Source organism: Lithobates pipiens, unplaced genomic scaffold (genome assembly GCF_037356315.1).
Source record: "Lithobates pipiens isolate NorthernLeopardFrog02 unplaced genomic scaffold, aLitPip1_a1.2 Scaffold_8, whole genome shotgun sequence".
Lineage (NCBI taxonomy): Eukaryota > Metazoa > Chordata > Amphibia > Anura > Ranidae > Lithobates > Lithobates pipiens.
In genome coordinates, this window is record NW_027507903.1 from 247,991,281 (window position 1) to 248,010,710 (window position 19,430).

The 19,430-nt window shown below is 41.4% G+C and overlaps 1 protein-coding gene across 1 annotated transcript in view; it reads right to left on the reverse strand.

The window, feature by feature from the left end:
* Nucleotides 1-19,430, reverse strand: part of IRAK3 (interleukin 1 receptor associated kinase 3) — a 40,088-nt gene that overhangs the window by 7,793 nt on the left and 12,865 nt on the right. The window contains exons 3-7 of the mRNA XM_077469676.1: nt 18,376-18,527; nt 13,373-13,440; nt 6,007-6,121; nt 5,704-5,822; nt 3,939-4,137 (exon numbers count right to left, since the gene is read on the reverse strand). Of these exons, the coding sequence (XP_077325802.1) occupies nt 3,939-4,137; nt 5,704-5,822; nt 6,007-6,121; nt 13,373-13,440; nt 18,376-18,527 (653 nt within the window). The remainder of the gene's footprint in view (nt 1-3,938; nt 4,138-5,703; nt 5,823-6,006; nt 6,122-13,372; nt 13,441-18,375; nt 18,528-19,430) is intronic.

The window sequence follows — 19,430 nt, forward strand, 5'->3', positions numbered from 1 at the left end:
ACTAAGGGACGGTTCGGCCTTGGGTGCCGACATCGCTGGACCCTGGGACAGGTGAGTGTCCTTGTTTTAAAAATCAGTAGCTGCAGTATTTGTAGCTGCTGACTTTAAAAAAAATGTTTTACGGGACTCCCGCTTTAATGAGGTGGTGGCGGCTCAGCTCCTTGCACAGATAGAAAAGGCTGCATGGGCTAGGACAGTGATAATAATGGGGGATTATAACTACCCAGAAATTGAATGGAGTAATGGCACTGCAGGAACAATTAAAGGGCAAAAATGTATAAACTTATTACAAGACAATTTTATGGTACAATTCATTGAAGCCCCGACTAGGAATGATGCTCTGCTGAACCTGGTAATATCAAACCATGCAGAGCTTATTACAAATTTTCATATAAAAGAACATCTGCGGAGCAGTGACCATAACATGATTTAATTTGTTGTTAGCTGTAGGTAGCAAGATCATACTGGAAATATAAAAACACTTAAAGTGATTGTAAAGGCAGAAGTTTTTTTTATCTTAATGCATGTCTTGTATGCAAGACAAGTTTGAGCCAACATCCGTCAGAAAAAATCCATGGATTTTGTTGTCGGAATGTCCGATCAATGTCCGATCATGTGTATGGGGCATTAGAGATGTTGAATAGACTCCCTCAAGAGTTGGTATTGGCTAGCTCAGTAGATTACTTTAAAAAAAGGACTGTATTCTTTCCTAAATTTACATAATATAACTGGATACTAACATGTATATGTAAAGTTAGTTTTTTAGGGAATATGTCTTGGGGGATCAGGAAATCATTTTGTTTCCCTGCTGGAGCAAATTGGATCATGCTTTGTTGGGGTTTTTTGCCTTGAATCAACCATGGGGATCGGACTGTGTACTATATATGGGATTGTATGTTTTTACTTTTTTTATGTTCCCTTGGTTGAACTAGATGGACTTGTGTCTTTTCAACCTGATTAACTATGAAACTATACCAGGTTTGTAATATTTACAAAGTTCTTAGGGCCAATTTAAATATATGTGTTGTGGTAACGCATGGTAACACCTTACATGTATTGACACACTGCAGTGCCATTTATTTTGAATAGTGTTTTGATGCATTGGAAGCCCATTGACTTCAATGGGCTTTCTAAATTAAACTTGCATGAAAGCATGGCATAACGTGCCATAATGCCCATGCATTAAAGCAGTACACAAATGGATCTTAAATTCCTCGACTTGCAAGTTGTATCAGGAGTTCTGCATAATTGTTTTGAGTCAATGACTTAGCAAGTATCAAAGCCAGACACAACCAAGCAACTAGAATTTAGTAGGGCAGCAATCATAGCCTACATATTTCTCTCAAATTGGTACAAGGTACTTTTAAGGGATAGATAGTCTTAAGGTCAGGTGTTGGTTAGTTACAGTTAAGGTTAAGAGGAGGGATAACGTTTGTTTAAGTATAGGGACCTTACTGTATGCTGTAGTATTCCTAGTCTAAATTTAATGTAGACTGTAGCCTGAGCTCTGTTTGTTTACCTTATCTGCATCTGTTAGTTTCTCTAACCTCAAAGACATTGTTTGTTTCTACCTGTTACTGTTAAGTGTTCTCCAGTAGATGGAGCAAGAATATACACAAGAAGATACACAGATTCTCAATTGGATTTAGGCCTGGACATTGACTGGACAATTCTAACACATGAATATGCACTGTTCTAAACCATTCCCTTGTGGCTCTGGCTGTATGTTTAGGGTTGTCGTCCTGCTGGAAGGTGAACCTCCACCCCAGTCTCAGGTCTTTTGCAGACTCCGTGTACAAACGACCAAACTTTTCGACAGCAAAGGTCCAATGGAATGAATCTACCAATTCGATCATGTGTGGGCTTCATCAGACAGACTTTAGATTTAAAACATGTTTCCAATCTTTTCATCCATTCATCTGTATGCTAGTCCAATGGATGAAAACCGGCGCTAGGGCAGCTATTGGCTACTGGCTATGAACTTCCTTATTCTAGTCCGGTCATACGTCATCATGTTCGAATCTGTCCCACTTTGGTGTGCTTGTGTGTGGCCAAGTCCGTTCGTTCAGAAAGTCCATTGGAACACAGACGAAATTCCGTCGGGAAGATCACTGGACCTAGTCCGTCTAAAAATTTGGTAGTGTGGTGGCGGCATAACAGGTTTTCTTCTAAGATTGCTCTGTATATAGCTCCATCCATCTTCCCATCAACTCTGACAGCTTCCCTGTCCCTGCTGAAGAAAAGCATCCCCACAACATGATGCTGCCACCACCATGTTTCACAGTGAGGATGGTGAGTTCAGGGTGATGTGCAGTGTTAGCTTTCCACCACACATAGCATTTTGCTTTTAGGCAAAAAAGTTCAACTTTGGTGTCATCTGACCAGAGCACCTTCTTCCAGATGTTTGCTGTGTTCCCCACATGGCTTCTTGCAAACATGGCTTCTTATAGCTTTATTTTAACAATGGCTTTCTTCTTGCCACTCTTCCATAAAGGTCAGATTTGAGGAGTGCACGACTAATAGTTGTCCTGTGGACAGATTCTCCCACCTGAGCTGTGGATCGCTGCAGCTCCTCCAGAGTTACCATGGGCCTCTTGGCTGCTTCTCTGATTAATGCTCTCCTTGCCCAGCCAGACTGTCAGTTTAGGTGGACGGCCATGTCTTGGTAGGTTTGCAGTTGTGTTTCCATTTTCGGATGATGGATTGAACAGTGCTCTGTGAGATTTTCAAAGCTTGAGATATTTTTTTATAACCTAACCCTGCTTTAAACTTCTCCAACTTTATCCCTGACCTGTCTGGTGTGTTCCTTGGCCTTCATGATGCTGTTTGTTCACTAAGGTTCTCTAACAAACCCCCGAGAGCTTCACAGCTATACTGAAATTAAATTACACACAGATGGACTCACTATTTACTAATTAGGTGGCTTCTGAATGCAATTGGTTCCACTAGGTTTTAGCTAGGGGTATATAGTAAAGGGGGCTGAATACAAATGCATGCCACACTTTTCACGTATTTATTTGTAAGTAAGTTTGAAAACCATTAGTAATTTTCCTTCCACTTCACAATTATGTGCCACTTTGTTTTGGTTTATCACGTAAAATTCCAATAAAATACATTTATGTTTTTGGTTGTTACATGGCAAAAAAATGTGGAAATTTTCAAGGGGTATGAATACTCTTTGCCCACGTACACACGGTCGGAGATTTTTCCAACCAAATCCATCGGATTTTGCCCGTCGGATTTAGTCCGACGGATTGTGTCCGAAACTATTGCATACACACGGTCGGGCCAAGTTGGCGAAAAATCCGATCTTTTAGAACGTGATGACGTAATTTTCCTTACGATGGGACTACGTTCAGGCTAGTAGCCAATAGCTTTGATGTAGGAATTTGATCTGAGCATGCGTGGCACTTGGTCCGATGAAAATTCTCTACACATGATCGGATTAGGTCCGTCCGGCCTAGTTGGCCGGGAAATATTTCCAACATGTTGGAAAATTGGGTCGGACGGAGATTCGGACGGAATCAGTCCGATGCATACCACACACAGTCGGATTATCTGACGACACGGTCCGATAAGACTCATTCCGACAGATTCTCCGACCGTGTGTACAAGGGCTTTCAAGGCACTGTAGGGTTTGCCTGAGTACAGAAATCCCACAAATGTCAGAATTTATGCTAAAGAATGCTCCTTTTAGCTGTCATTTCTTTATAACCACAGGTCTTTTTAAGAAAGTCATCTACACTGAGTGTTGAAACCCTTCTTACAAACATATTTCTTTGGTAGACAGTATTTAGTTTACCCATTCTTTCTGCAAATTATACTTCAGCATTAACTTTAAGATTCATCTTCATAAAACTTTATATGAAGTATAAACCTCTCTAATGAAATTCCTGGTTCAGAATCAAAGTTTTAAAGGTGATTCTTCACATACTTACAATTCCATAGCTATACACATCAGTTTTCACTGACAGATCCCCCCTCCTAATGTACTCCTCTGGCAAATATCCCAGGAACTTCAGAGTGGCATGATCCATCTTGATAGTTTTAATGTGATTTATCAGGTAAGACCTCAAATGGACCATGGCAAAGTCAGAGAGCTTTGGCTGAAAATGCTGATCAAGCAATATATTTTTGCTGGAAGAGAAAAAGGGAAAATATGAACAACAGTTAGATGTGAAAATGGTGCAACGCCATGGTGCAATATAATGTTTGCAATAGTATTGTGTTAGTGTCATGTTAATTTGTAATGTTACAGTATAACAGAGACACATAATAAGGCAAGTAAAAGTGATTATTACTCTAGAGCAGTGGTCTCCAAACTGCGGCCCTTTGCTTGCCTTTATTCAGCACTTAAGGTACTCACTATTCCTCCCAGTGATATAAGACACTATTCTGCCAACTGACATCAACAATGGGGCACCATTTCTCCCAGAGACACTAGCAACGGGGCACTATTCCATCCAGTCATACCAACAATGGGGCACTATTCTGCCCCCTTATACCAAATGTGCGTAGTTTTACTCCCACTGACGCCAGGAAAAATTTCCACTTCGGCTGGCCCCCTTTAAATCTGAAGGACAATTAACTGGCACTTTATTTAGAAAATTTGGAGAACTGGGGAGTAAGGGGGACAGGAGGGCATTTGCCACCTGAACAACCCCCCCCCAGCATCAACTTACTTTGTGGCTCTGATTTGCTATGTGAACGTTGATGCTAGAAGATGTGAAATTGTCACAATAAACCATGTCGTCAAGAATATCCACTTTCACTATACCCACCAATCAATGCAGTACCATGTCACTCTTTGCATAGTAAACTTTCCTTAGTGCACAGAAATATGCTTTCTACCATGAAAGGGCTTATTGATTGTGTTTACCCCCAAGGCCAAAGTTTTCCACTCTTTTCCTGGACACAATAGACAGTCTGCTCCCAGGGCCGATGATTCACAGGTAATGGCTTCATTAGAGTTTACATGCAAGTGACTGGGAGTGGTTGCGATTAGCTCTGTAAGCTGTCTACCTCCAATTGTTTTCAATGGGACTGCCGCCTTTAGCTATTTGAGGACCCTGCTGGGTCTCCCCCATGTAATCGCTAATAGCCCCGTTCGCAAGGGTGAATGGTGCCTAAAGGTCCACTCTAGGCACACAGCTAATTATGAGATCGAAATGTATAAGTAAATAGCCATAACTGCCAAAGGATTAATAACTGGTGGTGCTGGTTTCCACGCATCCAATTGGCAACAGCAGGAGATTTTTTCTATGGAGCCGGTTCACATATCTCTGCTGCGGTCTCCGGAGCAAATTTGCACAGGAGCCCTGTGCATTTTTTTCCATTTCAGGTCCGAATTCAGACAAAAATTCGGACTGAAATTGGACCTGAAATGGTGAACCAGGATGCACCTGACCCCTGCTGGGAGCAGCATATGGCGATGGTGTGAACCCAGCCTTAGGCTTTTGTATCCAGTTTATTGCAGTTGACCAATATAGCCTGGTCTAGCACTCACCCCAGTGACTGGACAAATAAGTAGAGGCAGCATATTAATGAGGTCACCCCTTTTTTCGCCTCTGCCAGTCAGAATGTTGCTGTGCTAAGAATTGTAGAATAGGCAGATTCAAGGAATTTGGCTTGTTTTATGTAAAAACACATTTTACAATTTTTATTGCATACATAAGTATTTTTTTATTTTATGGCTCTACATACCTAGTTATGTTTCCACAGATCACAGGACTAGGGCTCATTGTGTGTAGGTGAAGGATAGCCTTTGCCACTCCAACTAGAATATTGTAGCGTACTTCCCAGGAAAGAGGTAAAGTCTTATCCTATGGTAATAATCAAGTAAGCCAATATGAGGGCAAATTGATTTACAACCACTGACAAAATAACAGAATTATCTAGCAACAACCATAACAGAAAATACCAAATGTTACTATACAATAGTTCGAATAATACCACCTTTGACATAATTATGAAAACATTTTGGAACAGATAACTATAATAACTTACAGTATAATGCAACCTATTGAAGAGGGATCCGTGTTTCAGATATGGGTACACAAAACACGTTGAGTCATCGGCTCTGACATATCCAAGCAAATCTAATATATTTGGATGCTGAATTCTAAAAAGATGAAAAAGTGTTTTAAGTTGAAGACAATAAATTGTCCAGTTATTAAGTATGCTGACTTTTCTATGGAGCTAATTTAAATGATGTTAACACTATGGAGTCTATTTTTTGTCCAGTTAAAAAAATAGGCAATTAATTTAACCTGCTATTGCTGATAATGTATATTATCATAGTACTATTTATAAAGCAGACCAATAATCTATCATTAGATTATTGGTCTGCTTTATAAATAGTACTATGTTATTATTTGTTTTATTTTATTCTATTGGCCCATATTCTATCTAAGTAGACTAACTCTGCCTATTTAATACAAAGACATTATCGCTTTACATTATCAGATACAGCAATAGCAGGGTAAATTAATTGCCTATTTTTCAAGCTTAAGCTTCAATCACCATTGATATCAATAGCATGTTAAACATAGACTTTGCTTCAAATTACTTTTTATTTATATTTGAAAACATACATCATATTAACATTTATCCAATATTAAGCCATACATCATATTAACATTTATCCAATATTCAACATTCAAAAACTCATTAAAAAAAAAAGGAAATCCTTCCCCTCTTCTCCCTTCTTTCTTTCTTCCTCCCATTTTTTTATTCCTATTATTTCCTTAATGTCTCCAGAGGGAAGTAGTAGGTTATATATCTTAGATAATTTTTTAATCGATTTATCTTTATCTATTGCTATTTGTTAGAATATAGTTGTTTGTCTATTAATTACCATCTCGATTGGTTTGATAAATGTCCTTAGCTGGAGATATTGTAGCCATTTATTTTTAAATTCCTGTCCCAAATCTTGGAATATTGGCATTTTCCCATCCACTAAAATTTGTATTACCCGTTTATGCTCCAATATATTACATTTTAAATATTTTGTAAACATAGACTTTGAGGTGTATTAAAGCGGAGGACCACCCTGAAGTGGACCTTCCGCTCATCAGAACCCTCCCCCCTCCGGCGCCACAATTGGCACCTTTCAGGGGGGAGGGGGGTGCAGGTACCTGTACAGTACAGGTATCTGCACCCTCTTCCGGGATAGCTCTCTGCGGAAAGGCGGCGTAGGTTACGCCCCTTTCTGAAAGTCCCCTGCTGCCTGCTGGGAAACACACAGATCCCAGAGGCAGCAGGTCCATCCTTATTGCGCAGCGCGACTCGCGCATGCGCAGTAGGGAACCGGGAAATGAAGCCGAAAGGCTCCACTTCCTGATTCCCATACCCAAGATGGCGGCGGCAGCACCCGAGAGACGATCGAGAGATCGGCTTCGGGTGCCGACATCGCGGGCGCGCTGGACAGGTAAGTGTCACTATTTTAAAAGTCAGCAGCTGCAGTATTTGTAGCTGCTGGCTTTTAAACAAAAAAAAAAAGCGGACTCCCGCTTTAAGCACCAGTGCTATAAGTATATCTACAATATATTTTTATTACTTATATTTCTTGATATTTTGTATTATTATATCTTTTTTTTCCCCATTAAATTAGACCACTAAAATAAAAACAAAATATATCCAAATATAAAAATAAGTGTATGTATAAAGCTAAAAAAATATAATTATAAACACCACTATAGTATAATCTATTATTTTTTAGATAACTGTTGCTGTTTACATTTTGACAGACAGGCACGGTCCGATCTCCCCTCTGGCAGCCCAACTGGGATCTGACTCCTAGTGGGAACTGGGTGTGGTTATCTGCGTCACCTGTGATGTGGTGGAGCAGCAATCAGAGGCGCATAGGGTCATTAATTATTTTAAGGACCAGGTAGGCACAATAACTAATATGTATAAAAACAATTGATCATGATACTATCCAATGTGACCACAATGAAGTTTAATCATTTTCTTGATGATGTATCAACCATTGTATTTTATTATACTAATGATATGTTTATTCTATGTAATATAGATGAAATCTGTGGTATATGCAAAACCTTGACGAAGCAATCATACGAAACATGTTGGTTCTGCTTATCAACTCCTCAGATTACGTTTATCAAGCATTGTCTCATGGTCCATCAAATACGATATATATATGCATTTTTATATGTTTTTGATACGATTAATACATTTAAAAAATAATAATTGGTGTCTCATGTGCCCACCCTATCAATTGACCTTGTCTCAATTAAAATCCCATTATTCTTTAAAGAGACTTGTCTCTTTTCTCCCCCCTCTCTTTTGGCATTTCACACATATTACAAACACTACATGGACTATTTGTGACATTTTTTTTAAATACCGTATTTTCCGGCGTATAAGACGACCTTTTACATGTAAAAAAAATGGCCAAAAAGCAGGGGTCGTCTTATACGCCGGGTCAGCCCCTCGGATGCCGGCTGGGTGTTCGGTAATACTGTGTGTAGCTTCGGCTACATACAGTATATACCGCTGAGCCAATCTTGGTGAGCGATGTATTCAAATGAATACAAAGCCTGCTCGGATTGGAGTAACGATCTCTGCCAATCCGAGCAGGCTACTCTGTAGCCTGCTCTGATTGGCTTGGAGAGTCAGAGCAGCGCGGGCTGATGATGTTACAGCCTCTGCCAATCCAAGCAGGCTTTGTATTCATTAATAGAATACATCGCTTGCCGTGATTGGCTCCAGAAAATGCAGGAAGAAGGAAGAAATATGAAGCCTCGGAAGCCTCGGAAGCCTCGAAAGCCGGGTCGTCTTATACGGTAAGTACAGTTTTAAAAGCGTTTTTGTCCTGTAAGATTAGGGGGTCGTCTTATATGCCGGGTCGCCTTATACACCGGCAAATACGGTAAACAGATTCCTAGGTGTACTGGCAGGTTTGCAAAAGTCAATATGCCAGTAAACGCTTGAGTAAGACAGTCAGGGGTAAAGATCAGCATAAAAGGAACTGTCTAAAGTCCTCATGTCTTTAGGTGCCTCTCTCTCAGAGCTCAGCCTAAGGACTCTCATCTATAATTTTGCCCTCTAGTCGTTTCCTGAAAAAAATAAAACTAATGCGGCTACCACATCTAAGGACTGGTGAAGTGCAATATATCACATTTTTTCTTGTGTTTAGAAATCCTTTAACCCTTTTACTTGCACTGAAATTTTGATTATATCACCAGCAGCACGGACACATAAACAAACTCCTGACCACTATAGCAGCCTGGGTTTTGTGTACCTTTTTTTGTTGGCTGCGGTCTCTTTAAAGCACTTCGACACTTCTAGGAATGTAAATCCAGGCCCCCCTCATCTGATCCCTCACTCCCATGTTTACCATGCCTTATTGTCCCTCCTGGGTGCCTGGGATCTTCAGAACACTTTGAATTCTGGGATAGAATAATACCTATTTCTATGAATGGAGGAGGCAGGTGTAAGGGGCAGGCAGGTGGAAAAACTCTTTAAACACTCAAAGTGGCTTATCTTCTGGTGAGCACCAGAATATCAGTGCTCCAGCAGCCCGGAGAAGATTTCCACAGCAGCCAGGAGAAGATTTCCATGCAGCAGACAAATGGACATAGGACACACTTCATTAGAGATAAGTAATATCCCTGGTGCTGCATAGAAAAAAACTTAACAAAGCTAAAACTAAACTGAACTTAACCACTTGAGGACCGCCGTATTGCCATTGTACGTCAGCACAATGGCACAGGCAGGCATAATCACGTACATCTACGTGATTGCCTTCCAGCGGGTGGGGGGTCCGATCGGACCCCCTCCCGCTGGTTACGGCGGTCCGATTCGGTCCAGGAGCGCTCCGTGATGAGGGGATGGCCGTTGGTTTTCGGCCACCCCCTCTGGATCGCTCCTGGCCAATGAGAAGCTTCCTCCCCTGTGTATTGTTTACACAGGAAGGAGGAAGTGATGTCATTCTCCTCGGGGCGGTCTTTTTGACCGGACTACGAGGAGAACAGTAAAAGTAAGTGTGCACCAACACTACACTGACATGTAGGTACACACAGGCACACAAACCCCCCCCCGATCCCCCCCACGATCGCCCCCCGATCCCCCCCCGCCCCCCCTCCCCCCCCAGTCACAGTGTCACTGATTGCATTGATCATTTCTTTACTGATCAATGCATTCAGTGTCAGTTGTGACAGTAAAAACTGTCAGGACAGTTAGTGTTAGGTCCAGGGTAGCCCCCTATCACCCCCCAATAAAGATTTAACCCCCTGATTGCCCCTAGAGTTAACCCTTTCACCCCCTTTTGCCAGTGTCACTAAGCGATCATTTTTCTGATCGCTGCATGTGTCGCTAGTGTCGCTAGGTAGCTAGTTATTTTTTTAGGTTCACCGCCAGGTTTTTATATCGCTAGGTACCCCGATATACTACCCAATAATGTTTTTAACCCCCTGATTGCCGCTAGTTAACCCTTTCACCCCCTTTTGCCAGTGTCACTAAGCGATCGTTTTTCTGATCGCTGCATTAGTGTCACTACAGTCGCTAGGTAGCTAGTTATTTTTTTAGGTTCACCGCCAGGTTTTTATAGCGCTAGGTACCCCGATATACTACCCAATAATGTTTTTAACCCCCTGATTGCCGCTAGTTAACCCTTTCACCCCCTTTTGCCAGTGTCACTAAGCGATCATTTTTCTGATCGCTGCATGTGTCGCTAGGTAGCTAGTTATTTTTTTAGGTTCACCGCCAGGTTTTTATATCGCTAGGTACCCCGATATACTACCCAATAATGTTTTTAACCCCCTGATTGCCGCTAGTTAACCCTTTCACCCCCTTTTGCCAGTGTCACTAAGCGATCGTTTTTCTGATCGCTGCATTAGTGTCGCTACAGTCGCTAGGTAGCTAGTTATTTTTTTAGGTTCACCGCCAGGTTTTTATAGCGCTAGGTACCCCGATATACTACCCAATAATGTTTTTAACCCCCTGATTGCCGCTAGTTAACCCTTTCACCCCCTTTTGCCAGTGTCACTAAGCGATAATTTTTCTGATCGCTGCATGTGTCGCTAGGTAGCTAGTTATTTTTTTAGGTTCACCGCCAGGTTTTTATATCGCTAGGTACCCCGATATACTACCCAATAATGTTTTTAACCCCCTGATTGCCGCTAGTTAACCCTTTCACCCCCTTTTGCCAGTGTCACTAAGCGATCGTTTTTCTGATCGCTGCATTAGTGTCGCTACAGTCGCTAGGTAGCTAGTTATTTTTTTAGGTTCACCGCCAGGTTTTTATAGCGCTAGGTACCCCGATATACTACCCAATAATGGTTTTAACCCCCTGATTTCCGCTAGTTAACCCTTTCACCCCCTTTTGCCAGTGTCACTAAGCGATAATTTTTCTGAACGCTGCATCAGTGTCGCTAGTGTCGCTAGGTAGCTAGTTATTTTTTTAGGTTCACCGCCAGGTTTTTATAGCGCTAGGTATCCCGATATACTACCCAATAATGGTTTTAACCCCCTGATTGCTGCTAGTTAACCCTTTCACCCCCTTTCACCAGCGATCACAGTATAAGTGTCACTGGTGACGCTGGTTAGCCAGTTAGTTATTTAGGTTCCCCGTCAGGTTTTTATATAGCGCCAGGGACCCCCATATACTACCTAATAAAAATTTGAACCACCTGATTGCCCCTAGTTAACCCTTTCACCACTGATCACCGTATAAGTGTTACGGGTGACTCTGGTTAGTTTGTTTTTTATAGCATTTTATATTCAAATCCGGAAGGCAGTGCTTGGTTTTCGGGGTCCCGTACGTGGCTAGGCTCCCAAAAAGTCCCCCACATGTGGTATCCCCGTACTCGGGAGAAGCAGCAGAATTTATTTTGGGGTGTAATTTGACTTCTGCCCATAGCATGTGTGAGCAATATATCATTTAGTGACAACTTTGTGCAAAAAAAAAAAAGTTTGTAATATTCCCGCAACTTTTGGCAAAATATAAAATATTCCATGGACTCAACATGCCTCTCAGTAAATAGCTTGGGGTGTCTACTTTCCAAAATGGGGTCATTTGGGGGGGTTTTGTGCTATTTTGGCATTTTATGGCCTTCGAAACTGTGATAGGTAGTGAGGAGTTAAATCAAAAATTTGCACCCTTAGAAATCCTGAAGGTGGTGATTGGTTTTCGGGGTGCCGTGCGCGACTAGACTCCCAAAAAGTCCCACACATGTGGTATCCCCGTACTCGGGAGAAGCAGCAGAATGTATTTTGGGGTGCAATTCCACATATAACCATGGCATGTGTGAGCAATATATCATTTAGTGACAACTTTTTGTAAAAAAAAATTATTTTTTTTTTTTTTGTCATTATTCAATCCCTTAGGACAAAAAAAATAAATATTCAATGGGCTCAACATACCCATCAGCAATTTCCTTGGGGTGTCTACTTTCCAAAATGGGGTCATTTGGGGGGGATTTGTACTGCCCTGCCATTTTAGCACCTCAAGAAATGAGATCGGCAGTCATAAATTAAAAGCTGTGTAAATTCCAGAAAATGTACTCTAGTTTGTAGACGCTATAACTTTTGCGCAAACCAAAAAATATTCGCTTATTGACATTTTTTTTACTAAAGACATGTGGCTGAATAAATTTTGCCCTCAATGTATGACTAAAATTTAGTTTATTCGATTTTTCTTATAACAAAAAGAAGAAAATATCTTTTTTTTTCAAAATTTTCGCTCTTTTTCCATTTATATCGCAAAAAAAAAAAATCGCAGAGGCAATCAAATACCATCAAAAGAAAGCTCTATTTGTGGGAAGAAAAGGACGCAAATTTCGTTTGGGTGCAATATTGCATGACCGCGCAATTACCAGTTAAAGCAGCGCAGTGCGAAATTGCAAAAAGACCTCTGGTCCTTAAGGTATTTATTGGTCCGAGGCTGAAGTGGTTAAGCTTTAATATAACAGCAGATAGCTCTGTTACCATCATGTGAGTATGTAAAGAGACTTATGAAGGTGGCATTTCAACAGACTTATTTGTGTTATTGTCTATACATATACTGTATGAACATTGTTTTGCGTAACTATAATCATTTTGCAGTTTTTATGTACATTTTTAAATGGAGTCATCATATGTAAATCATCCTTTCTCAACAAATTTTCAGAATTCACAGAACCCCTGCTAAAAATGATGTTTACAGCTCATGATACGTTAGCTGTAGACATTATAAGAAGCAGAAGAAAAACTAATGCGGCACTCTGGGGACCTGTGTGATCTCAGGACAAAATTGCAGCGCTGGATTAGTGGTCCACCAAACCAGAACATTACTTTTTAATAATCTTTACGATTTACACAAATAAAGTGAAAAAAATGTACAAATAAAGATAATTCTGCAAATTCTTACCTATGTAAGCATTGGCATTGCTCTAGGAATAATTGAGCTTGCTTCTGATGATCTTCTGACACGTTCTTCTATACAGACAAAAATTAGACATTTCATTGGCTGCGTTATTTTGATAAAAACTTTTTGAAAGGTATTTTACAATGCAAATTGCCAAATCTAATGATGGCAAATGGAAGATTTAAAAAGAACACAGTCAACTTAAAAAAAAAAAAAATTGGCCCATCACTAAAATGTTATATATAACCTTTTGCAAATCACTATCATCCAAAAATAACTGGCTATGGCTTTTCTACTTGGCAGGCCAATACAATAAGCAGAGTAAGGCCGGGTTCACACTATAGCGATGCGGGAACGCCGCGAATCCGCGGCGTTTACCCGCATCGCACACCTCCCGCCGGCAGTTCACACTGCCCTATGCGGACGGCTGGGAGTGTCAATGTTATGTTAATGACACCCCCAGATCCGTCGGCAAATCGCAGTGCGATCTGCCGACTCGCACAGGAATCGGATCGCATGGCGTGAACCCCGATTCTGTTGCGGACCCAAAAAAGGGTCCCGTGCGAGTTTGCTGCGGGAGCGCTGCGAATTCAGCCATACTATCTGTATGGCTGAACTCGCATCGCTACGGAGATCGGATGTGATTTGCTGTGCGAATCACATCCGGATCTCCCCCCGCAGCGGTGTGAACCGGGCCTAAAGTTAGAACAATCAACCAAGCAGGTTTATCTGTTGATTTTAAAGAAGAGCTTTTAGTTATAATTCTACTTACAGGATTGGCTTCTGAAGCAAGCCTCTGATGATTCTCATCTATCCACTTCATGGTTTAACTAGTAGTAATTAGTCACATTGAAGTAGACCTGTTTAGTAACATTAAACATTTTACTATGCTTCAAGTGGTTTTCTTAGTTCAAATGCATGTTGAGAACATACCTTAGCTTTTCTACGTACATGGTCAACTCAGTAATTGTGATCTATCATGGTGTCATGAAATGTGTTAAGTTAGAATCTGATTGTACAAGAACATGACAGGAGGTATTAGAATTCATGAAAACACCATACCTCTGAACTTTCCTGGATGACAAGGAGGGACATCTTTCAGAACAAATTATATAAGCAAAAAAAAAAAAAAAACAACACACACACGTATTTTGTCAAAAAAAGGAATAGCAATAATTTAGTAACTAGATAAATGGTTTAGTGTGGTATAACACTCTTGGTAGTTAAAGTGTCACTAAACCCACATCATAAAAAATTATCGATAAATATTGTATTACATGCTGTTCTTACTCACTCAGTTACTATGAGAGTCATTTTCTGTATTCTGAAAAAATCCTGGTTGATCCTGTTGCTCTCCATCTCTACCTTTCATGCCCCCAATTCAGCTAGGGATTTTGCAGCTGTTGAGGCAACTCTGCACATGCTCAGTTTTCAGTGACTTTCTATGCTGAACATTTCCTCCCTATCACATCTGAGCAGCCCATCAGTTTTGATTGATGGAGGCTTCACCTCCCTGTTATTCTAAGACACAGGCTGGAGGGGAGTGACACAGCCTGTGATTGGCAGAAATCTGCCCACACCATGTTATTGCCAAAAAATAGTAAAGATTTGATTTTAAATAAATATTTGTATTACAATTTAAAACAGTTAATTGATATCAAGTACAGTAAAACCCTGGTTTGAGAGTAACTTGGTTTGAGAGCGTTTTGCAAGACAAGCAAACATTTTTCATAAATTTTGACTTGATATACAAGCGATGTCTTGATATACAAGTAGAGTCAAGTCACAACTTAGTATATAAGAAAAGAGAGGTGCCTCTAAGTGTAGCAATATGGTTACATTTAATGAAGGTACAACATTTAGCAACTCACATCCTCCCGATTCATCATCCTCTGCACCGACATCAACGTCATCCCATTCACACTGTGCTCCACGAGCTCTTGAAGTCTCGCTTTCAGATCGCTCTACTGCAGAGTCATCTTATCGCTCACAATTGCAGATTGACATCGGTGAGTGCCGGCGGTGTGGGGGATAGTTTTACCCCAGATGCCTGCATACTTAGATGTGATGGTTTTAATCATCAACCATGTGAGTTGCTGAATGTTGCTTCATTCAATGAAGAGAAGAGACTTAGAGGTGCTAGACTTAGAGCTGCCTCTCTTCTCTTTAATACTTCTTTTTATACTCTTCTCTTTTATACTCTGTAGCTTCTGATGGATTTTGCTTCTAATCCCCTTGTGGAGTCTTCCATTTGTGGATGGACATTTTATGGTTACACAACCTATCACATTGCTATAATCTTTTTATATGGACTATAAACTGAAAGACCTATGAATAAATGGTTGTTGAACAAATCATCTAAGTTTCCATTATTTCTTATGGGGAAATTCGCTTTCATATACAAGTGCTTTGGATTACAAACATGTTTCCAGAATGATTTATGCTTGCAATCCAAGGTTTTACTGTATTTATTTTTACTTTGTATTGCAAAGACTGTTGTTTTGTTTGTTTTTTTGTTATTCTGAACATGTGACCAACAGCAGAGGACTAGAAGCTCCTCCTGCTTATTTTTCCCTATAGACAGGCTGGGAAAGAGCAGAGTCATGTGACAGATGTATATCCAATAGGAAAAATGGACTGTGTAAATTAAACAGTGTGTGTTTAGTATCACTTTTAATATTACATCGTATTATAGCTGTCCATACATTAGGTCAAAAAGAGGGACACAGGCATTTGGTCTCAGAAGAAGGACAGTCCCTCCAAATCAGAGAGCTTTGAATCACTCAATCTGCTGAGGTGCATTTTTCTGCACATCCCTGTACATGTATGGTGTAAACAGGGCTCATACAAAACAATTGTTTTCCATGCACCAGTTCACACCATACATGAGCAGTGTAATGCAAAAAATCACAGCTCAATGGACATGTGAAAAAGCCCTAATTTTCATACTTGTGTCACTTTTTCAAAGCATGTTCAGATGAACCTGTTGCTTAGAAACAATAATGGGAATAATAACTGCACAAAATATCCACATTAAAATGAGCTTGCCATTATAGTACTATTAAAGCAGACCTATCTTTAGATATATTTTTTCATGTTAAGCGCATGCAAGTGATGTGTAGGTGTAATACTTACAGGAATATATCAAAGGGACCACTATACTCTCTATGGCTTTTCCTTTAGGCCCCTTTCACACATGCGGATGATATGTCCGTATTTCATCCATCCGTTTGCGGATGAAATACGGACATCCATTCATCCCTATGGGATAGCGGGTGTCTGCGGATGAGCATCCGCAGACACCCGCTATTGTCCGCCTCCGCAAATGTCCGATTCTGCAGACGGAGGAAAATCCTATTTTTCTGTCCATCTGCAGAGCGGATCGGATGAACACGGACACACGGTCCGTGCTCGTCCGATCCCCATAGAGGAGAGCGGAGAGCTGACAGGGCGGTCCCCGCACAGTGTGCGGAGACCGCCCTGTCCGCAGCCGGCTCAGCGGGGACAACGGAGCGATCCCCGCTGAGCGAGCGGATCATCACGGGGCGGATCATTACTGATCCGCCCCGTGTGAAAGGGGCCTTACTTCACTTTCACCTTAAAACTCTGATGCCATCCTTCCTCAGACCTCAACTATTTATTTTTTGTTTTAATTATTACAGGTATTTATATAGCACTATGAATTTAAGCAGAGCTACATATACATTGTACATTCATATCAGTCCCTGCCCTCAAGGAGCTTACAATCTGAGGTCCCTAACTCACATTCATACACACTAGGGACAATTTATAAAGGAGCTAATTAACCTACCATAAGGTGACCAGATTTTTACTGGTGCCAATCAGTGACTCTCTGCCCATCACAGCCGCCGCCTGCCTCACAGCATGTTAAGTCTTACTCTCCAGGCCCCGGCTACTACTGGGTGGGGAGAAGAGGAAGATCACTCTGCCAGGGAAGGCAAGGAGATAAGCAGGCAGGCGGCTGGCCGGGACTTGAGCCAAGGCAGAAGAACATGCGAGCTGAGCTGAATGGGCATGCGCCCGAAACTGAAGAAATATTCCCTCCACTCCGACCAGCATTTGATCATCAGAAAGGGGCACAGATAATGGAAAAAAAATACACCCCTTAAGCTAGTAGGAGTGGTGGAGCAGAGGTGTGCAATTCTGTTTTTGTATTTTTTATTCGGCACTGACTGTCTTTGAAATTGCTCCAGTCCCTGTTCAAATCCAATCCGGGGACAAAACCAGGGACAGACTTGGTCCCGGGACAGTGTCCTCAATCCGGGGACTGTCCCTGGAAACCGGGGATGTCTGGTCACCCTAACCTACCAGCATGTCTTTGGAGTGTGGGAGGAAACTGGAATAGTTGGAGGAAACCCACGCAGGTACAGGGAGAACCTGCAGACTCCAGGCAGATAGTGCCAGGGTTGAGATTTGAACTGACGCCAGCAACTAATCTCAGTTTGCAATGGTGGCCTACGAATGATGCAATCAAGTAAATTCTTCTACCCACACATTAGCCTTTATTGTTTTGGCTGTGTGCATACAGGTTGTATCACACATCACATTTGCTCATCTGCTGCTTCTTAGTCTTTGACCATTCAGAGTAAAAATCCATCACACAGTTGCTAAACTCTGCTTTTGTTGTCTCTCACCCTGTGACCTGTTAGGGTAAAATTTATTGAAGTAACATGTAGCTGAGATCCCCTGCGGCAACAGTTCACTGTGTGAACTGCCAAAAAAAAGGTACAAGGGACATTATGAGTTATTGAGACGGGGCCCAAAAAATCAGAAAATTCAGATAGCTAAACTTCCCCAAAAGTGTTTTTCTCAGGCAGATCGTGATTGGATCTCAAGGGTGGCTCGCTAATAGAAAAGATTATGGTTATTTCAATATTCTGTGCGACTTGCAAAGAATGTGTTCATGCAGCTTGTAAAGTCGGATAGTGCTACGTTAATTGATTACAGAGTAACCGTAAACGGCTTCTATGTAATTATTTCTTCACCTGTTTAAGAAGCTTGACAACACATGACTGGTTTTTAATGTCTGCTTTGTAAACATCAAAAAACTGTCCTTCTCCAATTAGGAAGTCTCTGCTGAAGTTCTTAGTTCCTTCTTTAATCTCCTGCAAGCTGACAGGTGACAGGACATTTATCTCTATGAAAAAATGAAAACATGAAAGATGTTATCCCACCATGCATTATTTCACTTTACTGAGCTATTAATTTAGTGGTCGGTCATGAAGAGCTTTCAAAGTATTGAACCCTACAAGACAGATGAAACAAAGGACACTCCGAATGTGCAATTATTCAGAAAGTAAAACGTTAGTTGCAAAGGCAGAAGCACATTCACACTCATATGCTCGTATTTGATTAAGCCTCCCAGAATTTAACATAATGTACCCTTGTAGTGGGGTCCTCCTGCACTGCAACACTGCATAGGTTAAATCCTAGAGCCTGCGCTGTGTACCCCTGATGCCGAATACACACGATATGACTTTCTGGCAGACTTGGTCCAGCGGACCGGAATCCGTCTGATAATTCTATCGTGTATGGGCTCCAGCTGACTTTTTTTCCCCAAAAGTCAGACGGACCTAGAAATAAAACATGTTTCGAATCTATCCAACGGACTCAAGTCCAACGGACTAAAAATTGGGAAAACCGTTTATCTGTGTGCTAGTCCGACGGGCCAAATACGACGCAAGGGCAGCTATTGGCTACTGGCTATTGAACTTCCTTGTTTAGTCCCATTTACGTAATTACATTCAAAACAAACGGACTTTCGAACGGACTTAGTTCGGTCATGTGTGGCCAAGTCCGTTTCGTTCAGAAAGTCCATCGGACCTCCGCCGAAAGTCCATTGGGAAGACCGTCGGACCTAGTCCGTCGAAAAGTCCGATCGTGTGTATGCGGCATTAGCATAGCTATCACTGACCCTAGGTTCACACTAATGTGGTGCCCGAAACATTGTGATCCGTGCACGTTTCCCAAACTACATTCAGTTCACACTGCCCTTGCGATCAGCTGCAGGTGCAATCTTAATGACACCCCAAAAACAGGT